Below are 20,971 nucleotides of genomic sequence, written 5' to 3'. Positions count from 1 at the left end.
TGTGGAGCATGAGAGCCCCTGTGCTGTTCCCAGGGACGCGGGCGCATGTATAGCGGTGGGGGTCACAGGCTATGCGCCTTCACGGGCTTCTGCGCTTGGGTTTCAGGTACGATAACATGGCTGAGCTGTTTGCGGTGGTGAAGACGATGCAGGCTCTGGAGAAAGCCTATATCAAGGACTGTGTCTCTCCCAACGAGTGAGTCCCCAGCTGGGTTTTGTTTCCAGCCTGGTCTCTCCCAGGGGAGCCAAGCGGATGCAGCAGCAGGAGCATCTCCTGCAGGATGCGTCGTTACCGAGTGGAGCAGAGTGACCTCCCCTCCCCAGGGCACTGCGGACACACTGGGGAGGGGGCTCAGAGAAGCATCAAAACAGCCCCTTAGTCCCCCCTCAGGCCCTGCCCACTTCCCCTGGGGGCCAGGCAACATTGCTCCATGCAGAGGGTCTCCAGTCAGAGACCCTGGGGAGCCTCCCCTGCCGTGGGGGCTGTTACAGTGTTCTCCTTTCCCCTGGGGACCTGCTTGTACATCTTCGACCTCCGTGTTCCCCTCCTGCTTGGCATGAGCCACTCCAGCTGTTCTTACTCCATGCACTGCCCCAGGTACACGGCAGCCTGCTCCCGGCTCCTGGTCCAGTACAAAGCTGCCTTCAAACAGGTACACACTCTCTCCCTCCCTCCCCTGGACCAAAGACACTTCCACCTTGTCGTAATCATATTACCTTCGTATAAATCCCGTGTACTTCCACGTCACACCTGCAGCAGTATTCAAGGTCACCACATCTCTAAAAAGATGTATTGGAATTGGGAAAGGTGCAGAAAACCAATTAGGGGTATGGAATGGCTGGGGTATGGTGTGGGGAGAGTAGTAAGAGTGGGATTTCTCAGCTTGGAAAAGAGGCGGCTAATGTCCAGAACATCCCAACTGGTTGGACAAAGTCGATAAGGAAGTGGTGTTCTGTCTTCCTTCTCCTAATGCAAGAACTAGGGGTCACCCCATGAAACAAACAGGTAGTGGGGTTAAAACAGACAGAAGGACGGATTTCTTCACACAACGCAGGGCCAGCTGTGGGACTCCCTGCCACAGGGCAATGTGAAGGCTGAGACTATAACAAGGCTCAAAAACCTACTGGATACGTTCATGGAGAACAGGGCCACAAATGGCTGTTCAGCAAGGTGGACAGGGTGGTGCGTCTAGCCCCCTGTTTGTCAGAAGCTGGGACTGGGTGACAGGAGAAGGATCACCTTTTGGTGACGTGTTCTGGTCATGCCCTCTGGGGCACCCAGCACTGGTCACTATCTGCGACCAGGCTGGGTGGCCCTATGTTCAGACCATCTGGCCACGTTCTGTACTGTGCTCCCTTCCCCCGGCTCAGCACATGGAGCGGAACCCGGCTTTCCCTGGGAAATGCTCTTTGTTGGGGGTTATATGGTGCTTGTTACCCTGCCCTGAGCTTGCCCAGCCTCATTGTAACCCTCCTGCTGCTGCAGCTCGACTGCCCGCTGGCCATGGAGAGGATCAAGGAGGATCGGCCAATCACCATCAAGGATGACAAGGGCAACCTGAACCGCTGCATTGCTGACATCGTCTCTGTACGTTCCCGGGGCAAGGGGCTGTGCGCACTGTAATCCCGGCATCCTGTGCCTCTGGGACTTTGGCAGCTGGCCTGGCCTGTGCAGCTGCATGGCTGGTCCCCAGGGGGCTGTCAAGGGCCCGCTGGCCTGGCTTGCCCCCACCCTCCCAAGAGGGCTGGAGTGAGGTGCCCTGCTGCTAGCTTCCAGGCCATTGCTGAGGCACCTCTTTTCTCTTCCAGCTTTTCATCACAGTGATGGACAAGCTGCGCCTGGAGATCCGAGTCATGGATGAGGTGAGAATCATTTACAGAGGGACAGAGGATAAGACAGGGAGTATCTTACAGCCTTGGTATAAATCCAGGGTACACCCCCAGCTTGAATACTGCGTGCAGATGTGGTCGCCTCATCTCAAAAAAAAACAAAACAAAAAACACCCTTGGCTGTGGAAAAGTTTCAGAAAAGGGTAACAAAAACAATGGATTTGGACCGGGTCCATCTGAAGAGAGATTAAAAAGTCTGTGACTTTTCAGTTTAGAAAACAATAGATGAAGGGTGCGGGGACGACTAAGAGGTCGACAAAATCATGACTGGTGTGGAGGAAAAATAAGGAAAAGGTATTTACTTGTTGCCACCACACGAGATCTAGGGGTTACCCAGTGAAATTAGCAACATGGTTAAGAACAAACAGGATGTATTTCTCATGCAGTGCACCGTTCACTTCTGGAGCTCCTGGCCAGAGGATGGCGTGAAGACCAGGACTTTATCAATAGAGTTCCAAAAAGAGCTAGATCCATTCAGGGAGGTGAGGTCCATCGGTGGCTGTTAGCCAGGATGGGCAGGAATGATGGCGCTAGCCTCCGTTTGTCAGAAGTTGGAACTAGATGACAGGAGATGGACCACTCAATGCTCAGCTGTTCTGTTCGCTTCCCTTGGGGCATGTGGCATTGGCCACTGGCCGAAGACAGGGCACTGGGCAAGATGGATTTTGGTCTGAGCCGGTGTGGCTGGTCTTCGGAGAGAGAGGGGGACAAGCTAGGGGTGCATGGAGGCTTCACTGCTGGAAGCAGCGCCTGAAGGGGGGTGGGGCTTTCCCAGCCGGGCCCCAGGCAGGAAAAGCAGAAGCTCCATGCTTTTGTGCATCCAGATCCAGCCAGACCTGCGGCAGCTGATGGAGACGATGAACCGCATGAGCCACCTACCTCCTGACTTCGAGGGGAGACAGAAAGTGAACCAGTGGTGAGTAGGGTGCTCTGAGGCCCCTGCCCTCTGCAGGAGCAAGCCCGGGTCCTGACCCAGCTCTCCAGGACAGGGCCTGGACCTGCCTTGCCCCATGGCGCTCCTGCCAGTCTGAGGGCATGGGGGAGCGCAGAGTGCCTTCGGGCCCAGCTCCATCAGTCTGCTCCCTCTGCAGTGGGAGGTGCTTGTCCCCAGCCCTGCTTGCCATGTCTGATCAGGGGCCTGGTTGCGGGGTGGGACCGTGGCCAGAGGAGCTACCAGCTTCCTCCTAGGCCAGCACTCAGGGCAACAAGTCATGGCTCGTGCCAGGTCCCTCCAGTACTAGTGCAGGCGCAAAGTGCAGCCCAGCAAAGGGCCTTCTTCCTGCTCTGGGGGCCAGGACTGTGCCTTGACTCTCCCCGGCAGGCTGCAGATGCTGAGCGGCATGTCTGCCTCTGACGAGCTGGACGATTCCCAAGTGCGCCAGATGCTGTTTGATTTGGAATCCACCTACAATGCCTTCAGCCGGTTCCTGCACTCCTGAGGCTGGGCCCTGCGCCCTGCCTGGTCCTGAGGAGCGCCCTCCCACTGTAGCAGTCCAGCAGGCTCCAGGCCCTTTCCCCTAGGCTGCTGTTGGGGGCAGGAGGCTGGGAGTGGTGCACTGCAGCCATTCCCGCAGCAGGGTTAGGGCTGAGTCAAGGTGAACTGTGCTGCTGCAGGGTACATTCACACTGGGCCAGCTCCAGCCAGCCTGTCTCCTCTCCTCCCTCCCCGTGAGTCCTGCAAGCAGGGCGGGAGACTTGTACACCTGCGGTAATAAACCCCCATGCTGGCTAGCCTGCGGTGCTGTGGCTCTTGCTGGGTGGGAGAAGGAGGCACAGCCACTGCCCCTGTACTCAGGGCCTGGACCAGCCCATCAGCTCAGATTTTCTGGGTGCCACAGCAGCTGGCTAACGCAGGGCGCTCCACCCTTGCTGACAACAGGTCATGCCCCAGGCTGCAGGGGAGCCTGGGAAATGAGGGTGGGGGGTGTCAAACAGCTGTCCAGAGGGGGAGAAGGCTGGCAGGGTACAGAGCTCTGGCCCAAGCAGCAGAGAGCCAGGTCTCTGCGTCACTGTCTGCAGGGTGGCACAACGCCGGCCTGGAGCAGAGGAGACATACAGCACTTTATTGATTGGTTTCCCAGGCCCCTGCACCAGGCAGAAGCCCACCCTGTGCAGCCAAGAAAACACCAGCCAGCTAATAAGTTTGTCTGAACTAGTCCAGTGGCCACTGGAAGGCCAGAGCTAGAACCTGTACAGCTCGGGAATGGGGGACAAATAAAATATCACCCTCCACCTGTGTGGGGAGACGTGCAGTAGGGAAGGGCTCTTCTGCAGGTGGCCGCCTTCAGTCTCTGGCAGCTTATTTCCCCACGCTGGCTTCAGAGCCTGCTCCAAGGCCAGTGCTGCCCCAGGAGCCAACCCCCCAGCCCTGCCAGCAGCCCCAGGGTTCTGTTGCGCAGGTGTGACTGCAGCTGGTGAGACACCACAGGCTGGAAGCCAGCTCTCCGGGGACACTCTGGGACTTGCCACCCCTCTCTGTTAGCAGCACAGGCCCGGTAGCTCACTGCCTCCTGGGGACACAGCCGAGGCCTTGGTTCCAAAGCCCAGGGACCCCCATGGGGCAGAGTCCTGCAGCGTTCTGGTGCTCGGAGCCCGAGGCAGACAGGCCCAGTTCCGCAACAGCAGCCGGGGCCCTGCCTCCTTTGGTTAAGACGGGACCAGCAGCTCCCTTCTCAGCTTGCACTGGTGCCAGGTGGGGGAAGCTGCAGGGCTCTGGGCCCCCAGAAAGAACAGGTGCAGCAGCAGCAGCCAGGTCCTGCCCCTCCCCATGGGCCAGGCCTGAGTTCTGAGTGCAGAAAAGTCGCTGGCACAGGCCAGTCACCGTGCCTGGTTCCTCACGTCTGCCCAAGTTCCCTCTGCGAGCAGCCACAGCCCCAAGCAGGATGGGCCTCTTGTGTGCTCCAGCTGCGAGCGGTCGGGCACTTCAGATGCTCTTACAGAAGAGCTTGTGGTGCTGCGTGACTGTGCTCAGAGAGGTGCCCGGAGGGCCAAGCCAGGACTCACCCACGCCCCGATGGTTGCTGCCGCTCAGCTGCCGGCTGCAGAGCCGCAGCTCACGCACGTTGGCAGAGACCCGGGCCCACGTGGTGCTGTCCAATGGGCCTCGCACCCTGCAGCCTGCGGGAAGGAAACAGGCCGTTGTAGCCACTGTGGCACACTGAGAATCCTGGACCCGGCCCAAGAGGGGACAGGCTGGGTGACCCCCCTTGTGCCCTTTCTATCAGCTGCAGCCCCTCGCTACTCCAGTCCTGCCTCCTCTGCTCTGCTCTGCTCTGTACACCACTACGGAGAGAGAAGCAACTCGGCAGCGCCAGCCAGGCCGGGGGCTCTGCTGGATCAGGAGCAAAACTCCAGGGCTCACAGCCTACCCCTGCCCCCTCAGGATCACCTCTCAGTCCCTCCAGCGAGGGCAGTGTGATGCTCCCGCGGCCCTGCCAGGTGCAGGGAAGCAGGACCCCTCCCCAACCCAGGGATCTTGGAGCCCTTCACCCCCTCACCTGCCAGGCTGAGGTATTGCAGCCCCTGGCGCCTCTCCCCCAGCGCTGACAGCAGCATCTGCAAGCCCCCGCTGGTAACCTCTGGGTTTGCAGACAAATCCAGGGAGATCAAACTGGGACAAACCAGGAGGCACCTGGGACCAAGAGAGTCAAACAGCCCCATGCCTCTCGGCTCACCCACAATGCACTGCTGCCCCATGGCCCACCCACTCCCTGTGGGCTAGGTGTTAGATGTGCCGTGTGCTGGCACTGCAGCCTTGGAGCGAGACCCCCAGGGAGCACAAGGTGCGACGGGGAAGGGAGGCAGCTGGACAGGTGTACTGCCTGTGAAGTGCAGTAGTAGAACCAGCAGCTCCACCCGACCACCAATCCACGTACGCCCGGTTCTGGAGGCAGGTCCTGCCGCTCACCAGGCCTCCCACCCAAGGGCTTGTGGCTCAGACTCCCTTCCCGCTCCGCCTCTTTTTACGGGAGGGGGTTCACCTGGTGGCCCAGAAAAGCACAATGCAGGGACAGAAGGTGGCCAGGGGGCTAAAGGCGAACATGGCCACCTTACGTCTCACTCAGGCTCTCTTCCTACTATGTCCCCATGGGCTGGCTGCTGGGCCCAGCCACCCCACGGCTCCTACCCAGCAGGAGATCACTCCGCATAGGACCCAGCTGGGTGAAGGTTGGTGTCACACACCCACCCCATTACCTTCTGCCCCACAGCAAAGCCCCTGGCCCAGGGACCCCAGCGCTGCCCCTTTACCTGGCCAGCTCTGCGACAGCCTCATCATTCAGGTGGTTCCCAGAGAGAGCCAGGTGGGTGAGCGCACATCCCTGCTGGAATGGAACGGGGTGCGGGGCTGAGCCCAAAGCCACACACCACAGCTGAGCCAGTCAGGGCCAAGCCAGCTGCGTGAGAGGCCCACAGCCCCAGGACAAAAGGGGCTCCCCTGCCACGTGCAGAGCTCCTGCAACTCCTGCAGCCAGAGAAGGGTTACTGCAGGACCCCCTTGCACCCGTACCTGTGTCAGGCACCTGACCACCGGATCCACGAGAGGCTCGCCTAGGCGGGCCGCCACCCAGCCAATCTCCAGCTGGCTGAGGGTGGCGTAGGGCAGACTCCTGAGCAGCAGCTGCAGGCCGCTGGAGCCCAGGGCATTGTGGGACAAAGCGAGGGTCTTCAGGTGCACAGCTCCTGGGCCAGGGGCATGCGGGAGAGACAGCGTGTTAAGAGTGAGCCAGCTGCCGTCTGGCCCGGGCAGATAAAGGAGGCTGGGAGCTTGGCGGAGGGGCTGTCCATAGCTGCCTAACTGGAAACTCAGGCACCCAACAGGCCTGCACTGGGAAAGAACGGCAGAGCAGGCTGCTGTGGGACAGACCTGGCAGGGAACCCAGGGCGTGGTAGCTGTGGGGCAAGACTGAGGCAAGCCCAGGCCTGGGTAGCTGCGAGCTGTGGGGCAGAAGCTGGCAGAGAGCGGACAGGACAGCGGTCCGCATTCTTTCCATGAGTGGAACCATCCTCACCCCCAAGCTGTAGGCCCCGTCCCAGTGAATGGGGCCCTCCTGGCAGTGCCTCTGTGTCACAGGGGGGCCTAGCCTGTAGACCGTGGCGCTGGGGGAGGGGAGCCACAAGGGAGGGCACCACCTGTACCATGAGGCCACGCCTGCTGTGCCCCCACTCGGGGCTGGGGGAGTGCAGGGGCACTTACCTTTCAGGCTGTTGGCCAGCAGGAGGCGCTGGTGCTGCCCAAAAGCCTCAGAGAAGCCACAGGCCTGCAGCCGGAGCGTGGTCAGGACCGGGCAGGCTCGAACCAGGCAGGCCAGGGCCTCGCAGCTCTTGTCCCCTAGGGGGTTCAGGCTGAGGTCCAGCTCTTCCAGGCTCTGGAACAACAGGGGCGGAGGAGTCACCCCAACCTGCTGGGCTCTGCCCTGTGCCACCAGACAGCCGGGGCTGCACCCCCGCTGGGAGGACCACAGCGGCAGCCTCAGCCCCAGAGAAGGGACGGAGCAGCAGAGCCCCCCCCATGCTACAGGGACCCTCACAACCAGCCCCTCCCCAGAAGGACCTAGGAGCAGGCACCTTGGCACCAGCACGGCCACAGCTTACTCCTCCCTGATCCGGGGAGCCCCTGGTGTCCATCAGGGCAGCCCTGGCAGGAGCTCATCAGGGCCCTTTACACCAGCAGTGCCAGAGCCGTAGCCCAGAGCGCCAGGATGGGCAGCTTGGGGGTCCCCGAACCTGCTTGTGTCTCCGGGGTTCAGGCGGGAGGCCAGGGCCCCTCCCACCTGCCGTTGAGGGGAAGGGAGGTGCTGGACACACCCACAAGCCAACCTGGAAGACCGCTTGGGAGGGCAGCCCTGCTGCCAGCGCGCGGAGCCCCTCAGCACCGAGCTGGTTGGCCGACAGGTCGAGGAGGGCCAGGCTGGGCATGGTGCCCAGCGTAGCCAGCAGCTCGGCAGCCAGGCCATCGTCCAGCCCCGTCCCAGCCAGCCGCAGCTGGCGGATGGAGCTGTGCAGCTTGAGGGCACGCAGGAGTGGGGTGAGGTGGGGTTGGTGCAAGGAGAGGCCACAGGTGCTGAACGAGGGGCCCGACTCCTGCAGCTCCATCATCTTCAGCAGAAGCCGGTGCTCGCCTGCAACAGGAGTCCATGAGGGAAGACCAGTCGCTGTGGGGCACCCAGACTGACGAGCTCCCAGCCAGCTGCTGCCTGGCCGGGGCTAGAGCCAAGCAGCCAGGGAGAGGGTGGGGGGCAGCCGCGACCGAGGACACCCTCCCCCTGCCCAGCACCACGTGGGGGGCAGCCGCGACCGGGGGCACCCTCCCCCCGCCCAGCACCACGTGGGGGGCAGCCGCGACCGGGGGCTCCTGACATTGCGCACCGTTCAGCGGATGCTGGACAGGTCTTCCCCTGGCATGTAGCACGGCCCTGGGGGTGCCAATCTGTCCACCCGAAGCCACATTCCACCTCTGTCCCCTTCCGTAGCTGGGCCAGTGACCCGGAGACTGAGGGACTTGCCCGAGGTCACACACGCAGACGGTGGCACAGCTGTGCCCAAGCCCCCTGGACCAGCCTTCCCACTGGAGCCCCTCCTGCCTGTCCCCCCCACGGGCCGGGTGGCACTCTCCCCAGCCGGCTGACCGCCCTGAGGCGCTACAAAACCCAGCGAGACCCTGTACATCCAACGGTTCCCACACGCAGGCAGGCAGCAGGGTCCGTGGCATCCCCTTACCCACGGCCAGGCTGCAACAGGCCTTGCGATACCGGTCGGCGAGCGGGGGCAGGTCCCAGGACTGCACCTCTGCCAACACCTGCAAGGCAGACGAGAGCCCTATGGGTAGGAAGGAAGGCCGGCTGGCTGGGCAGCACTGGCAGGCTCAAACACAAGGGGAAGGGCATCGCCAGTGAGGGGTGAAGCCAGACCTCCGAGCTCCCAGTCATCTGGGCCCTGCCGGTTGGTGCAGAGTCCACAGTGATGGGCCCCACCACGACCCTTCAGCGGCCTACAAGGGGACCTGGTGGGCTCAGCCCTGGAAGCGCCAATCCTGGCTCGGGTGCCCCTCACCTCCTCGTTGCTTTGCAGGACGTCCACGATGAGATCCTGGGGAGCCAGCAGTGCCCCTTCCTTCTTGAGGGTGAGCTGGGGCAGCAGGCCACAGGCCTGGTAGTGGCGCTGCGCCGCCTGCTCTGCCAGCCACGCCACCGGGCATCTCTCGAGGCCACTGCAAGGGAAGGGAAGGGAAGGGAAGGGCTGAGCCAGAGCGCCCCACCAGAACCAGGCCCCCAGCCCGCCCTCCCAGGGTGGGGCAGGAACAGGGCAGCCCCCCCCAGTGGCAGAGGGGAATGGCCCTGTTACCCCAAGTCCCTGACCCCCTGGCGCTGCCTGGGAGCTGGACCCCTCCGAGGGTGCTGCTAATGTTGCCCCAGACCCGGCTGGGGGGGCAGGACTCCCGGGCTCTGGGCCATGCTGGGAGGAAGGATGCGAGGCGGCTCTCACCTGTGCAGCACGGGGATGAGGAAGACGTTGTCTTGGACCCGGACCCGCACTCGGATGGGGGGTGGCCGAATCGGGGCTGCAGCCAGCAGTGGGGCCTGGGAACAGGAGAGGGGAGTCAAGACCCAAGAGACAGCCCAGGGGACTCCCTTGCTGTTGTGCACCCCCAGCACCTCACCTGTGGGGCCTCTCCACTGCCGTCTACGGGCCTCAGACCAGCGGCTGGCTCCGGAGCCACCAGGGCCTGGCCCCCGCGGGGCCGACCCAGCGACGTCCTGTCCACTATCTGGGTGAGGCGGCTTTGCCGGGCCCTCCTCTTCTGGGGCAGAGCAGCTCGGAAGGGGGCTGCGCCGTCGCTCTCAGACCCACTGGTGCCCCCTGAGTCCGAGCCCGACTCCCCCGGGCGCCGGTGGCTCCTCTTGCGGGGCTCCCGGCTCGCCCCCAGGTCATCCTCCAGCCAGTCATCCCCCACGTACTCCTCGGCTGGGATCAGGGCCGGCCTGGCAGAGGCCTCGGCCGGCACCGGCTCAGGGACCTGGCAGGACTGGGCACTGCCCACGCCACAGATGGCTGCTTCGTACTTGGCCTGCCTGGTGCCAGCGGGGGGCAGCCCAGGCTCTGCCCGCCCGAGGAACCCCGGCACCCGGCTCTCCTCCCCCGGCGCCCTCAGGCTCAGGAGCCGCTGCCTCTTCTTGACAGGCCGGAGCGGGGTCATGCACTCGTCCAGCTTGGCCCAGCACTCTGGCCCCTGCCCGCCACGCTGGGTCAGGATCCTGCAGGGCGCAGTCGCCTTCGTGGGGGGGCCCCCACTCTGGGGCTGGGGGGCCACAGCTGAGTGGGGGGGTGTCAGCGGCTCAGAGAGCTCCGCATCAAACAGCTGGCTCTGCGGCACATCCTGTGGGGGCTGAGCCACCTCTGCTGCTGGGCGGGAGACAGGGAACCCCGTGAGTTGGGCCCAGCCCCCAAGAGATGCCCCCCCACAGCACCACTCCCACCCGGCCTCACCTCGCCCCACCACCGCCTCCTTGAGCAGCTGCTCCATGGCTCGGCAGCGCTGGCGCGTCTCCTGGTCCAGGTCCCGGCCGTACATCCTCACCCACTCCCGGAGGGTGCCCAGAGGGCTCAGGCCCTGCGGCGGATAAGATGGAGGGGCTGAGCCTCAGGGCCGCCCCCAGAAACCCCACAGCTGTGCAGGGGTGCCGAGCCCAGCGCCCGCCCACAGGCCGCTGCTCCCCCACCTTGGCGTTCCTCAGCACCGCCGACGCGCCCCTCTGGAGCAGCAGCTCGGCCATGTCGAAGTGGCCGCAGTTGAGAGCGTCGTGCAGGGGGGTGATCCCCTCGCAGCCTGGGCCCCCGGGGTCATCGATGGAGGCACCACGCTCCAGCAGCAGCCGCACGATCTCTGGGCACAGGAGCCAGCAGTTACTGCTGGGTGGCAGCACCAGGGCCCCCTCCAGCCGGCCCCCATCACCCGTTCCAGCCCCTGCCGTCATCCGCCCCCCACACCGACACCCTCCCACCCTCCTCACCACTCACCCAGGTGCCCGTGGTTACAGGCCTCGTGCAGCGGGGTCCAGCCGCAGTAATCCCGCGGGTTCAGGGGGTGGCCCTGCCCCCAGGAGGAAAGAGACATGAACAGGCATGAGGGTTACGTGGGGGCCAGGTGCCCTGCTGGGCTTCATGCCAACTCCCGCAGGATCTCCCCCTCCAGCTGCCCTCCCTGCGGGCCAGGCCGGGAAGCTGCCCCAGTGCCCAGCGCCTACCTGGCTCACTCCCACGCGCCCTGCAGGCAGGACACACTTGCTGAACGCGTCCCCTGCTGGGGGCTGTGAGGGCCAGAGCAGAGGGACGCCGCGACCCCAGCCAGCCGCCCAGCTGCCCCCACGGGCCGACGGAAGGTACCCCAGGGCGCCCTGCCCGGGAACGAGGAGCGGCTCCCACCTCCTCCAGGAAGAAATGGACCCGGCGCAGGTTCCCGTCGATGCAGGCGCGGTGCAGCGGGGTCTCACCCCGGTCATTGCACCGGTTCCACTGCAGGGCACAGGGAGGGCGGAGGCGGGGTCAGCACTGCCCGGGGGCCCTAGATCAGAGCCAGCCCCCTCGGCCCCCCGCCCCGCGCAGCGCCCCGGGATCCGGCCTCACCGGCGCAGGAGCTGGAGCGACGGCCCCACGGGGCGAGGACGCTGCGCCCAGGCCCAGCCTCACCTTGGCGATCCTGCGGCGGCCAGGCACGCTCTTGCTGTAGCCGTCCAGGTCATCTTCCTCCCCGTCTGGAACGCACAGGCCTGAGTGAGGCACCCGGCTCCAATACAGCCCCCACCCTGCCAAAGGGGGGCCCGCGCCAGGCAGACGCGCAGGGCTACAGCCTCACCCGGCCGGGACTCGGCTCCGGCTCCCTCCCCGTCCCCCACAGCCGGCCCACTCACCGCTCTCAGACAGCTCCAGGTCGCTCTCCTCCAGGGGCTCGCTGCTGTCCTCCTCCTCCTCCTCCTCCTCCCCCCGGCTGTCCCTGGCGCTGCTCCAGCCCTGCGAGCGGCACAGGCCCTGAAGCCTGGCCAGCGTGTCGGGGGCCTCAGGGCGCCCCCACTTCTGCTGCAGGGGGTGAAGGTGCTGTAGGATTTGCCGCTGGGGGGGTGAAAGGATGGGCTGATCACCCTGCCCAGCCGCAGATGGGGTTGGGCGCTCCCAGGGCTGCTAGCCCAGGCCTTGTCAGCTGGGGGCGCTGGCCTTTAAGGCAGTCCCCAGGCCCCCCGCCCAGGCCTGAAGGGGCCCTGCAGGGAGCAAGGCCAGGGCACTGACCATTGGAGCAGCTCCCAGGTCCCCCAGCCCCTGCCTAGCCCAGAAGGAGCAGCTCCCAGCACTGACCACTGGAGCAGCTGCCAGGCCCCCCAGCCTGGCCCAGCAGACAGGCTACGAGTGAGGGGAGGACGCTGGCTAGGCACTCTCGAGTCCAGCCCCAGCACCGCAGCTGCCCTGGGCGCCTTTCAGCTCCGAGCCCCGGCACCCCACGCCCTTCCCCTGCCTTTCTGCTGTGCTGGCGCAGGAGGAGCCGGGTGCAGCCTGGAATCCTGGGCGGAGTGAGGAGCTGGACTCCCCGGCAGGTGAGCAGCACGGTCCCTCCCGGGCACGTGCCAACAAGGAGCAGAGCCTGGAAGCGGGAGGGGGCCAGAAACCAGCACTTTCGGCCACAGGCCCTAGCAGGGAGGTGTTGTGCGTAGGGCGGGGGGCTGGGAGGACTCCTGGGTGCCAGTCTCAGTTATCGCAGGCTCGGGGGACCCCGGGAGGGGCACTGCCAGCTGCCCAGCCTGAAGGGGGTGCTGCAGGCGAGCACTGGCATCCCCATTGGGCAGCAGCTTTGGGCCCGTCCCCTCACCTGCAGCCTGGGCTCCCCAGCCTGCTCCGCGCACCGGAGCGCGCTCTGAAAGCAGGGCTCCAGGGCCTCGTAGCCTTCGCCAGCCTCCTCCCTGGCCAGGGCGATGTTCAGCCAGGTCTTCCCCTCCTGGGGCACACAGACAATGGGATTAGCTTCCCCCCACCAGTCCAGCTCCACTGGCAGGGAGCCTACCCAGGGGCACGGGGTAAGTGACAAAGAGCAAGTCCTTTGCCATCCTGACTCTTACGCCTGCCCCACCCTCCTTCCCTGCTCCCGAGCTGTGGGGCCCAGCCAGGCCCTGCTTGCTAGCTGAGCTCCCCTCCCGCAACTCCCCAGAGCACGGCCAAGCCCAGCACGGGGTCCCCAGGCCCTGCAGGGTGAGACCGGCGGGCAGAAGGCAGAGCCCAGGCCGCCCCCTCACCTCCAGTGGGTTTCCTCGCCGCAGCGCCAGCTCCGTCTGGTAGTGCTGGACCGCCCGGCCGGGCTCCCTCAGGTCCGCAAAGGTGGTAGCCAGAGAGACGTGGATCACAGCCAGCTCCTGCTCAGGCTTCTGCAGGGACTCGGCGTAGCGCAGCTGCCAGAGACACCGTCCACAGCATGCTGTGCCCGGGGTGGCCGCCCGCCCCCGCAGGGCTCGCCCAGCCCCATCCCTGCTGCCTGCAGGAATCTGAGCTGGTGCCCCTGCCCTCGGGCCAGAGCTTGGCAGCACTTCGGCGGCTAGGAGGAAGCGGAACCAGCCCCTTACCATGCACGGAGCCCAGCCTCCAGGCAGCCTGGTCCTCCCCGAGCCCACAGGCCGAGAGCAGGGGCAGCCCTCACCCACCTGCCTCTGGTAGAACTCCACCGCCCGGCGATAGTCCCCATGCTTGGAGAACAGGTCCCCCAGCTGCTCACACAGGCCCAGGGCTGTCTGCAAGTCGCCGGGCACTGCCTCCTCCAGAGCCTCCTGCAGATGGCTGACCTTCATGGCTGGGGGAGAGGCCAGCAGTGTGAGTGGCACGCACCGGGGGTGGGCTGGTTTCTTCCCCCTAGAGGCTCAGGGCAGGTAGGGGAGCCACAGGTGAAGGGGTATGTGGGGACCAAGGTGCCCCTCACCCAACCCAGCCTGCAGGCCTCTGGGACAGTGAGCACCTGCCGAGCCCCCTTCGCTGCCCCCCTGGGCTGGTGCGGGGTCAGTGTCAAAGCACCGCCCTGTGGTGCCACTGGGGCTACGTCGGGGACGTGCCAGAAGCCCTGTCAGGAGTGGCCTGTGCAAGCGCGGCCCTGCACCCGAGAAGCCGCGGCACCTTTCCCTGGGCGTGCCTGTGACACGGGGGTGGGGGGGGCGGGCACCGCCCCAGGAGCCACAAGCCACACAGGGCTGTGAAGGGGAGGGGCTGCACTGAGAGCCAGAGGTGGAGAGCTCCCAGCCCCAGTCAGCCTGGGCTGAGCCCTGGGGAGTGACACCCAACCTCCTCCCGGCCAGCTGCACAGGCCACTGGGTCCCCTCAGCCCCCCCCCGCGCCGTGTCGCAGGGAGCCCCAACCCGAGCCCCCTCAGCGTAACGCAGGTTCCTGCGGATGCTCTCGCGCTGCTGGGGCTGCTGGGAGCCCAGCACGTAGGCCTTCTTCAGCGAGCGCCTGGCGGCCACAAAGTCCCCCAGGCTGAGGAGCACCTGCAAGGCCCCAGGGCAGCAGGGTCAGCAAGCGGAGGGGCAGAGAGGTCCAACTACCAAAGGGTGCTGGCCTGGCGGGGGGGAGGGGGCTGTCCCCTTACTGGCCATGCTGGGTGGTCAGGCCCCAGGGGGAAGAGCTTGGGGGCCAAGTACGGGCTCCCCGCTGCCCTCACCTGGGCGATGCCGGCACAGCACTCACTCTCCATGCACTTCTCCTTCATGGTGTGGGCGCAGTCGCGTGCCCGCTCCAGGCAGCGCATGGCCTTGGAGTGCTGCCCCTCCCGCAGGTGGATGTGGCCCAGATTGAAGTAGGCCCGGTACAGGTCTTCGTAGAGGTGAGTCTGCCTAGAGGGAGATGGGTCACCCCCAGGGTCGCCCGCCCATTCACGTCCTCAGGAAACCCCTGGGCCCTGGGCCCCCACCTGACACCCCCCAGCCACAGCACCAGCCGGTTTCCTGAGCCAAACGGCTGCAGCCACCAGCAGAGGGTGAACCCCAGGGAAACACAGGAGCTCTTCAGAGGGGCCTTCGGCCTATCAGCACCACCACCCGCCCCCCCCCAGAGAGGGGCCAGGGCCTTACTCGGAGATGAAGATGCTCTTCTTGATGTACTGGCTGCACCTGGCCTGGTCCTTCATGCTGTCGTACACCAAGCCCAGGTTGAGGTAAAGCCGGGCCCTCATCTCACTCAGCTCCCGCTGCGGCACCTTCCCTGGGACAGCCAGAGCCAGCCCGTCACCCAGCCGGCTCCACAAGGCAGGAGCTCCAGGGCCAGAGAGGGGCTGGACAGGTCCTGGACCCCTCACCCTCCAGCTGGCCGAATGAGCTGAGCAAATTGTCTCCCAAGGGATGGGGTGGGAGTGCTGGGAGGTCCCTACGGAACAGTCTCGGGCCCGGTCCTGGCTGCCCTGGTGTGGAACCGAGAGGTAAGAAAAGGCTGGAGGTCCCTGAGTGCCCCTGCATATCCCACAATCCCGGCGGCGAGCCTAACTGGGCCTTACAAGCCAGCACGAGTAGATGGGAAGCCCGGATGAAAGCCTGAGGGCCTGCCCCTTCCTGGCCAGGCCAGGGAGTTCCGGCTCGGGGAGGGGATGGAGCTCTGGGACCAGGGACATCCCAGATGCAGGCTCTGGGGCAAGGACAAGGGGTAAAAGGTGGGGACTTAGACCGTCTGGTCAGACAGCCAAGGCAGAGGCCGACTGGTGACCCTCCCCAGGGCACACCACATCCCAAGCTGATGGCTCCCCTCCCTAGCTCCGTGTCCCACAGCTCCCAGCCCGGCTCTCACCCTCCAGCTGCTCCTCCAAGATGGCCAGGCTCTTCATGAAGGCCTGCTCCGCCTCCCAGAGCGCCTCCCCGGCCTGGCCGCTCTCCGCCACGAACATGTAGGTGCGGCCAATGGTGGCCCAAGCCCTCTGCTGCTCAGTGTGGTCGGACACAGCGCAGGCCAGCTCCAGATGCTGGCGCTGGTGCTGGTGCTGATGGAGCAGGAGAACAAGAGGGCGCATGAGACCCCCCAAGCCCCATGGATCTGGGCTGGCTTTGAATTGGGCCCTGCAAGGCTGACAGCTCAGGGGTTACCACTATGTGCCCTAGTGTTCCCTTTTAAACCCCTCCAGCCATTCTGTCGCCCCTCCTCTGGCTTGCTGCCCCTCTCACCCCGTGGCCTTTGGCGGGGCTGAATACTGGGAAAGTAGCTCTCAGCCCAGCTCCTGGGGAGCCCCAATCCCTGCAGCTGATTATCCCCCTCTCCCCCATTACCTTCAAAGCAGCTTCATAGTTCTCCAGCTCAGCCAGGCGCTTCCCAATCTTCCGGTGGGCCACGGCACAGCCGATAACATCCTCCACGCTCTCCAGGAGGCGCAGCTCCTCCTGGTGCTCCACCAGCGCCTCTCGGTACCGCCCTGCCGGGAGCAGAGAGACACTGGGGTGACGAGCGAGCCAGCTGGCTTCCCAAGGCACAGCAGGGGCCCCTGGGATGAGGCGCACCCACTCCATCAGCTACAAGAGCAGCCAGAGTAACAAGCCCGGGCCGTAACCCCTCTTGGGGCTCAGAGCTGACATGCACCGGGGACTCAAGAGCACATCTCCTATGTTAACAACAAGAAGTCCCGTGGCACCTTATAGACTAACGTATTTTGCAGCAAAGGCTTTCATGGGCAAAGACCTGCTGCATCACATAGAATCAGAGAACACTAGGACTGGAAGGGACCTTGAGAGGCCATCGAGTCCAGCCCCCTGCCCCAATGGCAGGACCAAGTACTGTCTAAACCATCCCTGATAGACATCTATCTAACCTGTTCTTAAATATCTCCAGCGACAGAGAGTACACAACCTCCCTTGGCAATTTATTCCAGTGTTTGACCACCCTGACAGTGAGGAACTTCTTCCTAATGTCCAACCTAAACCTCCCTTGCTGCAGTTTAAGTCCATTGCCTCTTGTTCTATCCTCAGAGGCCAAGAAGAACAAGTTTTCTCCTTCCTCCTTATGACTCCCTTTTAGATACCTGAAAACCGCTATCATGTCCCCCCTCAGTCTTCTATTTTCCAAACTCAACAAGCCCAATTCTTTCAGCCTTTCTTCATAGGTCACATTCTCTAGACCTTTAATCATTCTTGTCGCTCTTTTCTGGACCCTCTCTAGTTTCTCCACATCCTTCCTGAACTGCGGTACCCAGAACTGGACACAATACTCCAGCTGAGGCCTAACCAGCGCAGAGTAGAGCGGGAGAATGACTTCTCGTGTCTTGTTCACAACACACCTGTTAATGCATCCTAGAATCATGTTTGCTTTTTTTGCAACAGCATCACACTGTTGACTCATATTTAGCTTGTGGTCCACTGTAACCCCTAGATCCCTTTCTGCTGTACTCATTCCTAGACATGCTCTGACAAAGCGGTTCATTGCCTCCAAAAGCTCATGCTCCAAAATCTCTGCTAATCTATAAGGTGCCTCAGGACTGCTTGTTGTTCTCGAAGTTACAGACTAACACGGCTCCCTCTGTGATACTCATCTCCCATGTTGTAGCTGACGGCCTCTGATTTTCTAGCTACAGGAAATACAGTGGCTCTAGCACACTTGGATGGCAGCAGACCATCAGACAAAATTAGCTACATGCAACGTTAGCCAAACTGGAGCACTCTGGGATCAGCCCAGGAGCGTACAGGGGGAGAGAACAGGCTTCAGGGGGTGAAGGCAACAGGCTGTGCCGAAAGGTAAACTGGCAGAGGGCAGGGATGCTCCTGGCACAGCTCCTCAGAGATCCGACACGAGCCCAGTTGTACCATATCTATTAATGCCCAAGGCAGGAACAGCAGGAGTGCACTGATGGGCTTTGCTGCAGACGCAAGTCAGGAAGGGCGCTCGCTCCGGAGGAGGATCGGCATGGTAGGCAGGACGATCGGGGGGATCTCAAAGCCTGCAGCAGAAACGAGGCGCTGCTCAGTACGACAAAGGACAAGGTGCTTGGAGTGAAGGGCTACCGATAGCCGGAGGCTCATCAGCTGAAGTGAAGGAAGGTGAGAGAAACCTGGATGCTTTGGCTGGTTATAGGGTGACTAAAGCCACCTATGCAATGCAGCCACACAGCAGGCAAAGGCACAGTCTCTCCAGCAGAGAGAGGACCACGTCCATGACTGGTGACAGCTGGTCTGGACCACGAAGTACCATTTCCTGAGCACAAAGGGGGACTTCACCCCAGAGAAAGGCAGAGAAGAGCCACTCAGGTTGTTGAGGAAGGCAGAGGTGACTGGAAGAACTTGGCTGGCCTAGCTCGCAAAGAGAAGGCTGTGAGGGTGTCCCCCGAGTCTCCGGTGATACACCCAGGAGGTCAGGCCCAGGCTGGGGCCAAAGCAGGGAATGCAAGGGACAATGCTGGCCTGAGAACAGAGAGTCTTGAGTAAAGTTGGCTGGCACAAAGGAGAAGGTTTCTAACCATTGCAGGGAGCTGTGGGGACGGAGGCCAAACAAGATTCAGGTTAAAGAGAGAGCTAGATGTCACAATGGCAGGGAGTTTCAGGCATGGGGCGTTCTTCTTCAAGAGCAGGGCTCAGGTCACAGGCCAGGATCATCGCACTGAATCGGCTCCCTGCTGGGGGAAGGTCAGCTGTGTGCCAGACACAATCTCCTGGGGGCTGGTCCCAGCCCATGGATGTACCATCCCTGCAAACAAGAGCCATTCCAGGCCTGCTCCCACGGCCAGGAGCCCTCCCCCGCCCAGCCGTCACAAACACAGCCAGACCAGCACCGACAAAGACAGCCGAGAGCATTGCCCAGTGACCAACTTTCCAACGGTGGCCCCAAAAGCAGGGCCTCCAAACCTTCCTCAGAACGGCTCTCCCGGACCCATCTCTCCCAGCGTCAGCCCTGGCCACGAGAGCCAGACAGCAGTCAGCTAGCCACCCTTTGCCATTGAGAGCCAGGCCCTGGGACCCACTCACCATGTCTGGCCAAGATCTCCCCAAGCTGGTTGCAAATGGCAGCTTCCTCCTTCAGGCTGCCACTCCTCCGGGCCTTGTCCTTTGCTTTCTGGAGCACTGGGGGGCCGGGGGGAAGAGAAGAACATCAGAACCCGGTCAAGCTCCCACAGCCTGTCAGCATCAAACCCCTCTGGCGCAGAGTCATCGGCCCTCTAACTACGTGCCCAGCTCAGGGCAACAAATCACAACACGCAGGATTTCCAATTACCTCCACCACCATGGAATCTGACCCCCAGCCTGGCTGCATGCTCCCTGGGGGAGACAGGAGCTGAGTCCCAGACAGATGGACAGGACTGTCGCAGGGTAGTCCAAACCCCCTCACCCCACACTGCCCAGACCCGTCTGGGAGCCTAGCTCAACGATCCCACCTATAAACGACCCTCTCTCTGGCCCCACATGTTGACCCACACACCCTCAGCCCCACCCACCTCCACCCCCTCCTGCCTCCCTGCCACACACAACTGCAATATCGCCTTCAAATCCCAAACCCCCTCTGCCCTTGCCACCCTATCACCCACCTGCCTCTGACTCCCCTCATCACCCGGCCCCCTCTGCTCCCCCATCACGCCCCAGATAGTGCACCCCCTTCGATCCCCCCATCACCCCACACCCCACTGCTCTGCCCCGCCCCCATCACCCCACCCCATCACTGCCCTGCTCCCTCTCATCACCCCATACCCCACTGCCCTGCCCCGCCCCCATCACCCCACCCCACCCCAAACCCCATCACTGCCCTGCTCCCTCTCACCTCCCATCACCCCACACCCCACTGCCCTGCCCCCTCTCACCCCCCATCACCCCACACCCCACTGCCCTGCCCCGTCCCCTCTCACCCCCCATCACCCCACACCCCGCCCCACCCCCTCTCACACACACCCCCTAGAGCTGGAAGGGACCTCTGGAGGTCATCTCATCCAGTCCCCTGCCCTGGCATCAATTTGCCCCAATCCCTCACTGGCCTCCTCAAGGCTTGAGCTCACACCCCTAGGTTTAGTAGGCCAATGCTCAAACCCCTGAGCTATCTCCCCACCCTAATTAACAGACGTTACTCATAACTTTAACTATAAAAATTATACGTGTACATAAATAGATTTTACAGGTCCAGGGGGTTATAACATTAAAAATGATAGGTCACAAGTCATTTTTTGTTCAAAACATTTCTGAGTTATTCATAGGTGTGTTCATAACCCTTTTTCCGTAAAGCGTGGGGGGATGGTCCGTCACAACAATATGTTTAATCGACTCTCTGGGTAACTTTTTTAGTGCGTCAACAAAAGCAGAGAGAAGCAACTGATGTCCACAGTCAACAATCTTATCTGGTGGCTAAACTGTGCTGCAGTCGGACAAATGCAAGGGCGAAATGACAGAACCCGGAAAAAAAAAGATTCGAAGGCTGTGCACTTTTAAAAATGAGTGGCTGCAACTCCCAGAGTATCAGAATTGGCTTATAAAGGCAAATGAAGACTCAGGATATTGTTCTATTTGTGATGTTCAATTCACAGTTAAGTTTGATTCTGTAAAAGCCGTCAAGCATCATGCAGAAACAAAGGGTCACAAAATCAAAGTACAAGGACAGGTGTGGTGTAATGCTAGCAATAAAGTCTCCGTAAAGAGTAACAATGCTGAAGAACAACGCGTATGCGCAGCTGAATTGCTTTTAACATATCATGGAGTTAAACACTACCACAGCTACCGTTCTCAAGATTGTGGAAATAAACTGTACCCCTCCGTTTTCCCTGATTCCAAAATAGCCTCCAAAATTCACTGTGGAATGACAAAAGTAGAAGCTTTGATCGAGGCTGTATTAGCACCACATTCTTTAAAACTGGCTGTGCGAGACATTGGATCAGCACCTTTCTCAATCTCAGTGGATGCTTTTAATATAGGGAGCATGAAACTATTCTCAGTTGTCATCCAGTACTTCAATAAAGATAAGGGAATCTGCACATCACTCCTAGACTTTCTTGAAGATGCAGATGAAACATCAGAGGTGATTGTAAAGAACTTACGGAGTTGTCTTCAAAATGCCAGTCTGGTACAGAATAAAATTGTGGCATATGGAGAGAGAGATTTTGAAGAAAATGAGTCTGGTTTTG

At 62.2% G+C, this 20,971-nt stretch overlaps 2 protein-coding genes across 3 annotated transcripts; one reads left to right on the top strand and one right to left on the bottom strand.

Moving 5' to 3' along the window:
• Positions 1–846: 846 nt before the first annotated feature.
• LOC142008386 (vacuolar protein sorting-associated protein 28 homolog) lies at positions 847–4,545 on the top strand. Of its 2 annotated transcripts, XM_074985569.1 has the most exons (3): positions 847–1,863; positions 2,715–2,806; positions 3,212–4,545. In XM_074985569.1, the coding sequence occupies exons 1-3, from the start codon at positions 1,825–1,827 to the stop codon at positions 3,327–3,329; spliced, it is 249 nt and encodes an 82-aa protein (XP_074841670.1). In that variant the 5' UTR covers positions 847–1,824; the 3' UTR covers positions 3,330–4,545. The 2 variants fall into 2 exon arrangements, with proteins under 2 accessions (XP_074841670.1, XP_074841669.1); XM_074985568.1 differs by lacking the exon at positions 847–1,863 and having other exon boundaries at positions 2,198–2,806.
• On the bottom strand, positions 4,543–15,796 carry LOC142008385 (tonsoku-like protein). The gene is made up of 23 exons (XM_074985567.1): positions 15,685–15,796; positions 14,979–15,108; positions 14,570–14,741; positions 14,274–14,396; positions 13,566–13,703; positions 13,164–13,316; positions 12,743–12,868; positions 11,796–11,994; positions 11,575–11,639; positions 11,311–11,400; positions 10,906–10,978; positions 10,608–10,771; positions 10,375–10,498; positions 9,548–10,290; positions 9,373–9,467; positions 8,941–9,097; positions 8,608–8,686; positions 7,708–8,009; positions 7,085–7,256; positions 6,398–6,570; positions 6,139–6,212; positions 5,388–5,521; positions 4,543–5,007 (listed from the first exon to the last, which is right to left on the bottom strand). Exons 1-23 carry the CDS (start codon positions 15,779–15,781, stop codon positions 4,814–4,816), a joined length of 3,777 nt encoding a protein of 1,258 aa, XP_074841668.1. The 5' UTR covers positions 15,782–15,796; the 3' UTR covers positions 4,543–4,813.
• Positions 15,797–20,971: the final 5,175 nt, after the last annotated feature.

This window comes from Carettochelys insculpta, chromosome 2 (assembly GCF_033958435.1).
Source record: "Carettochelys insculpta isolate YL-2023 chromosome 2, ASM3395843v1, whole genome shotgun sequence".
Taxonomy (NCBI): domain Eukaryota; kingdom Metazoa; phylum Chordata; order Testudines; family Carettochelyidae; genus Carettochelys; species Carettochelys insculpta.
Note: the sequence above shows the minus strand (reverse complement) of the source record. Positions and strands in the feature narration are given on the sequence as shown.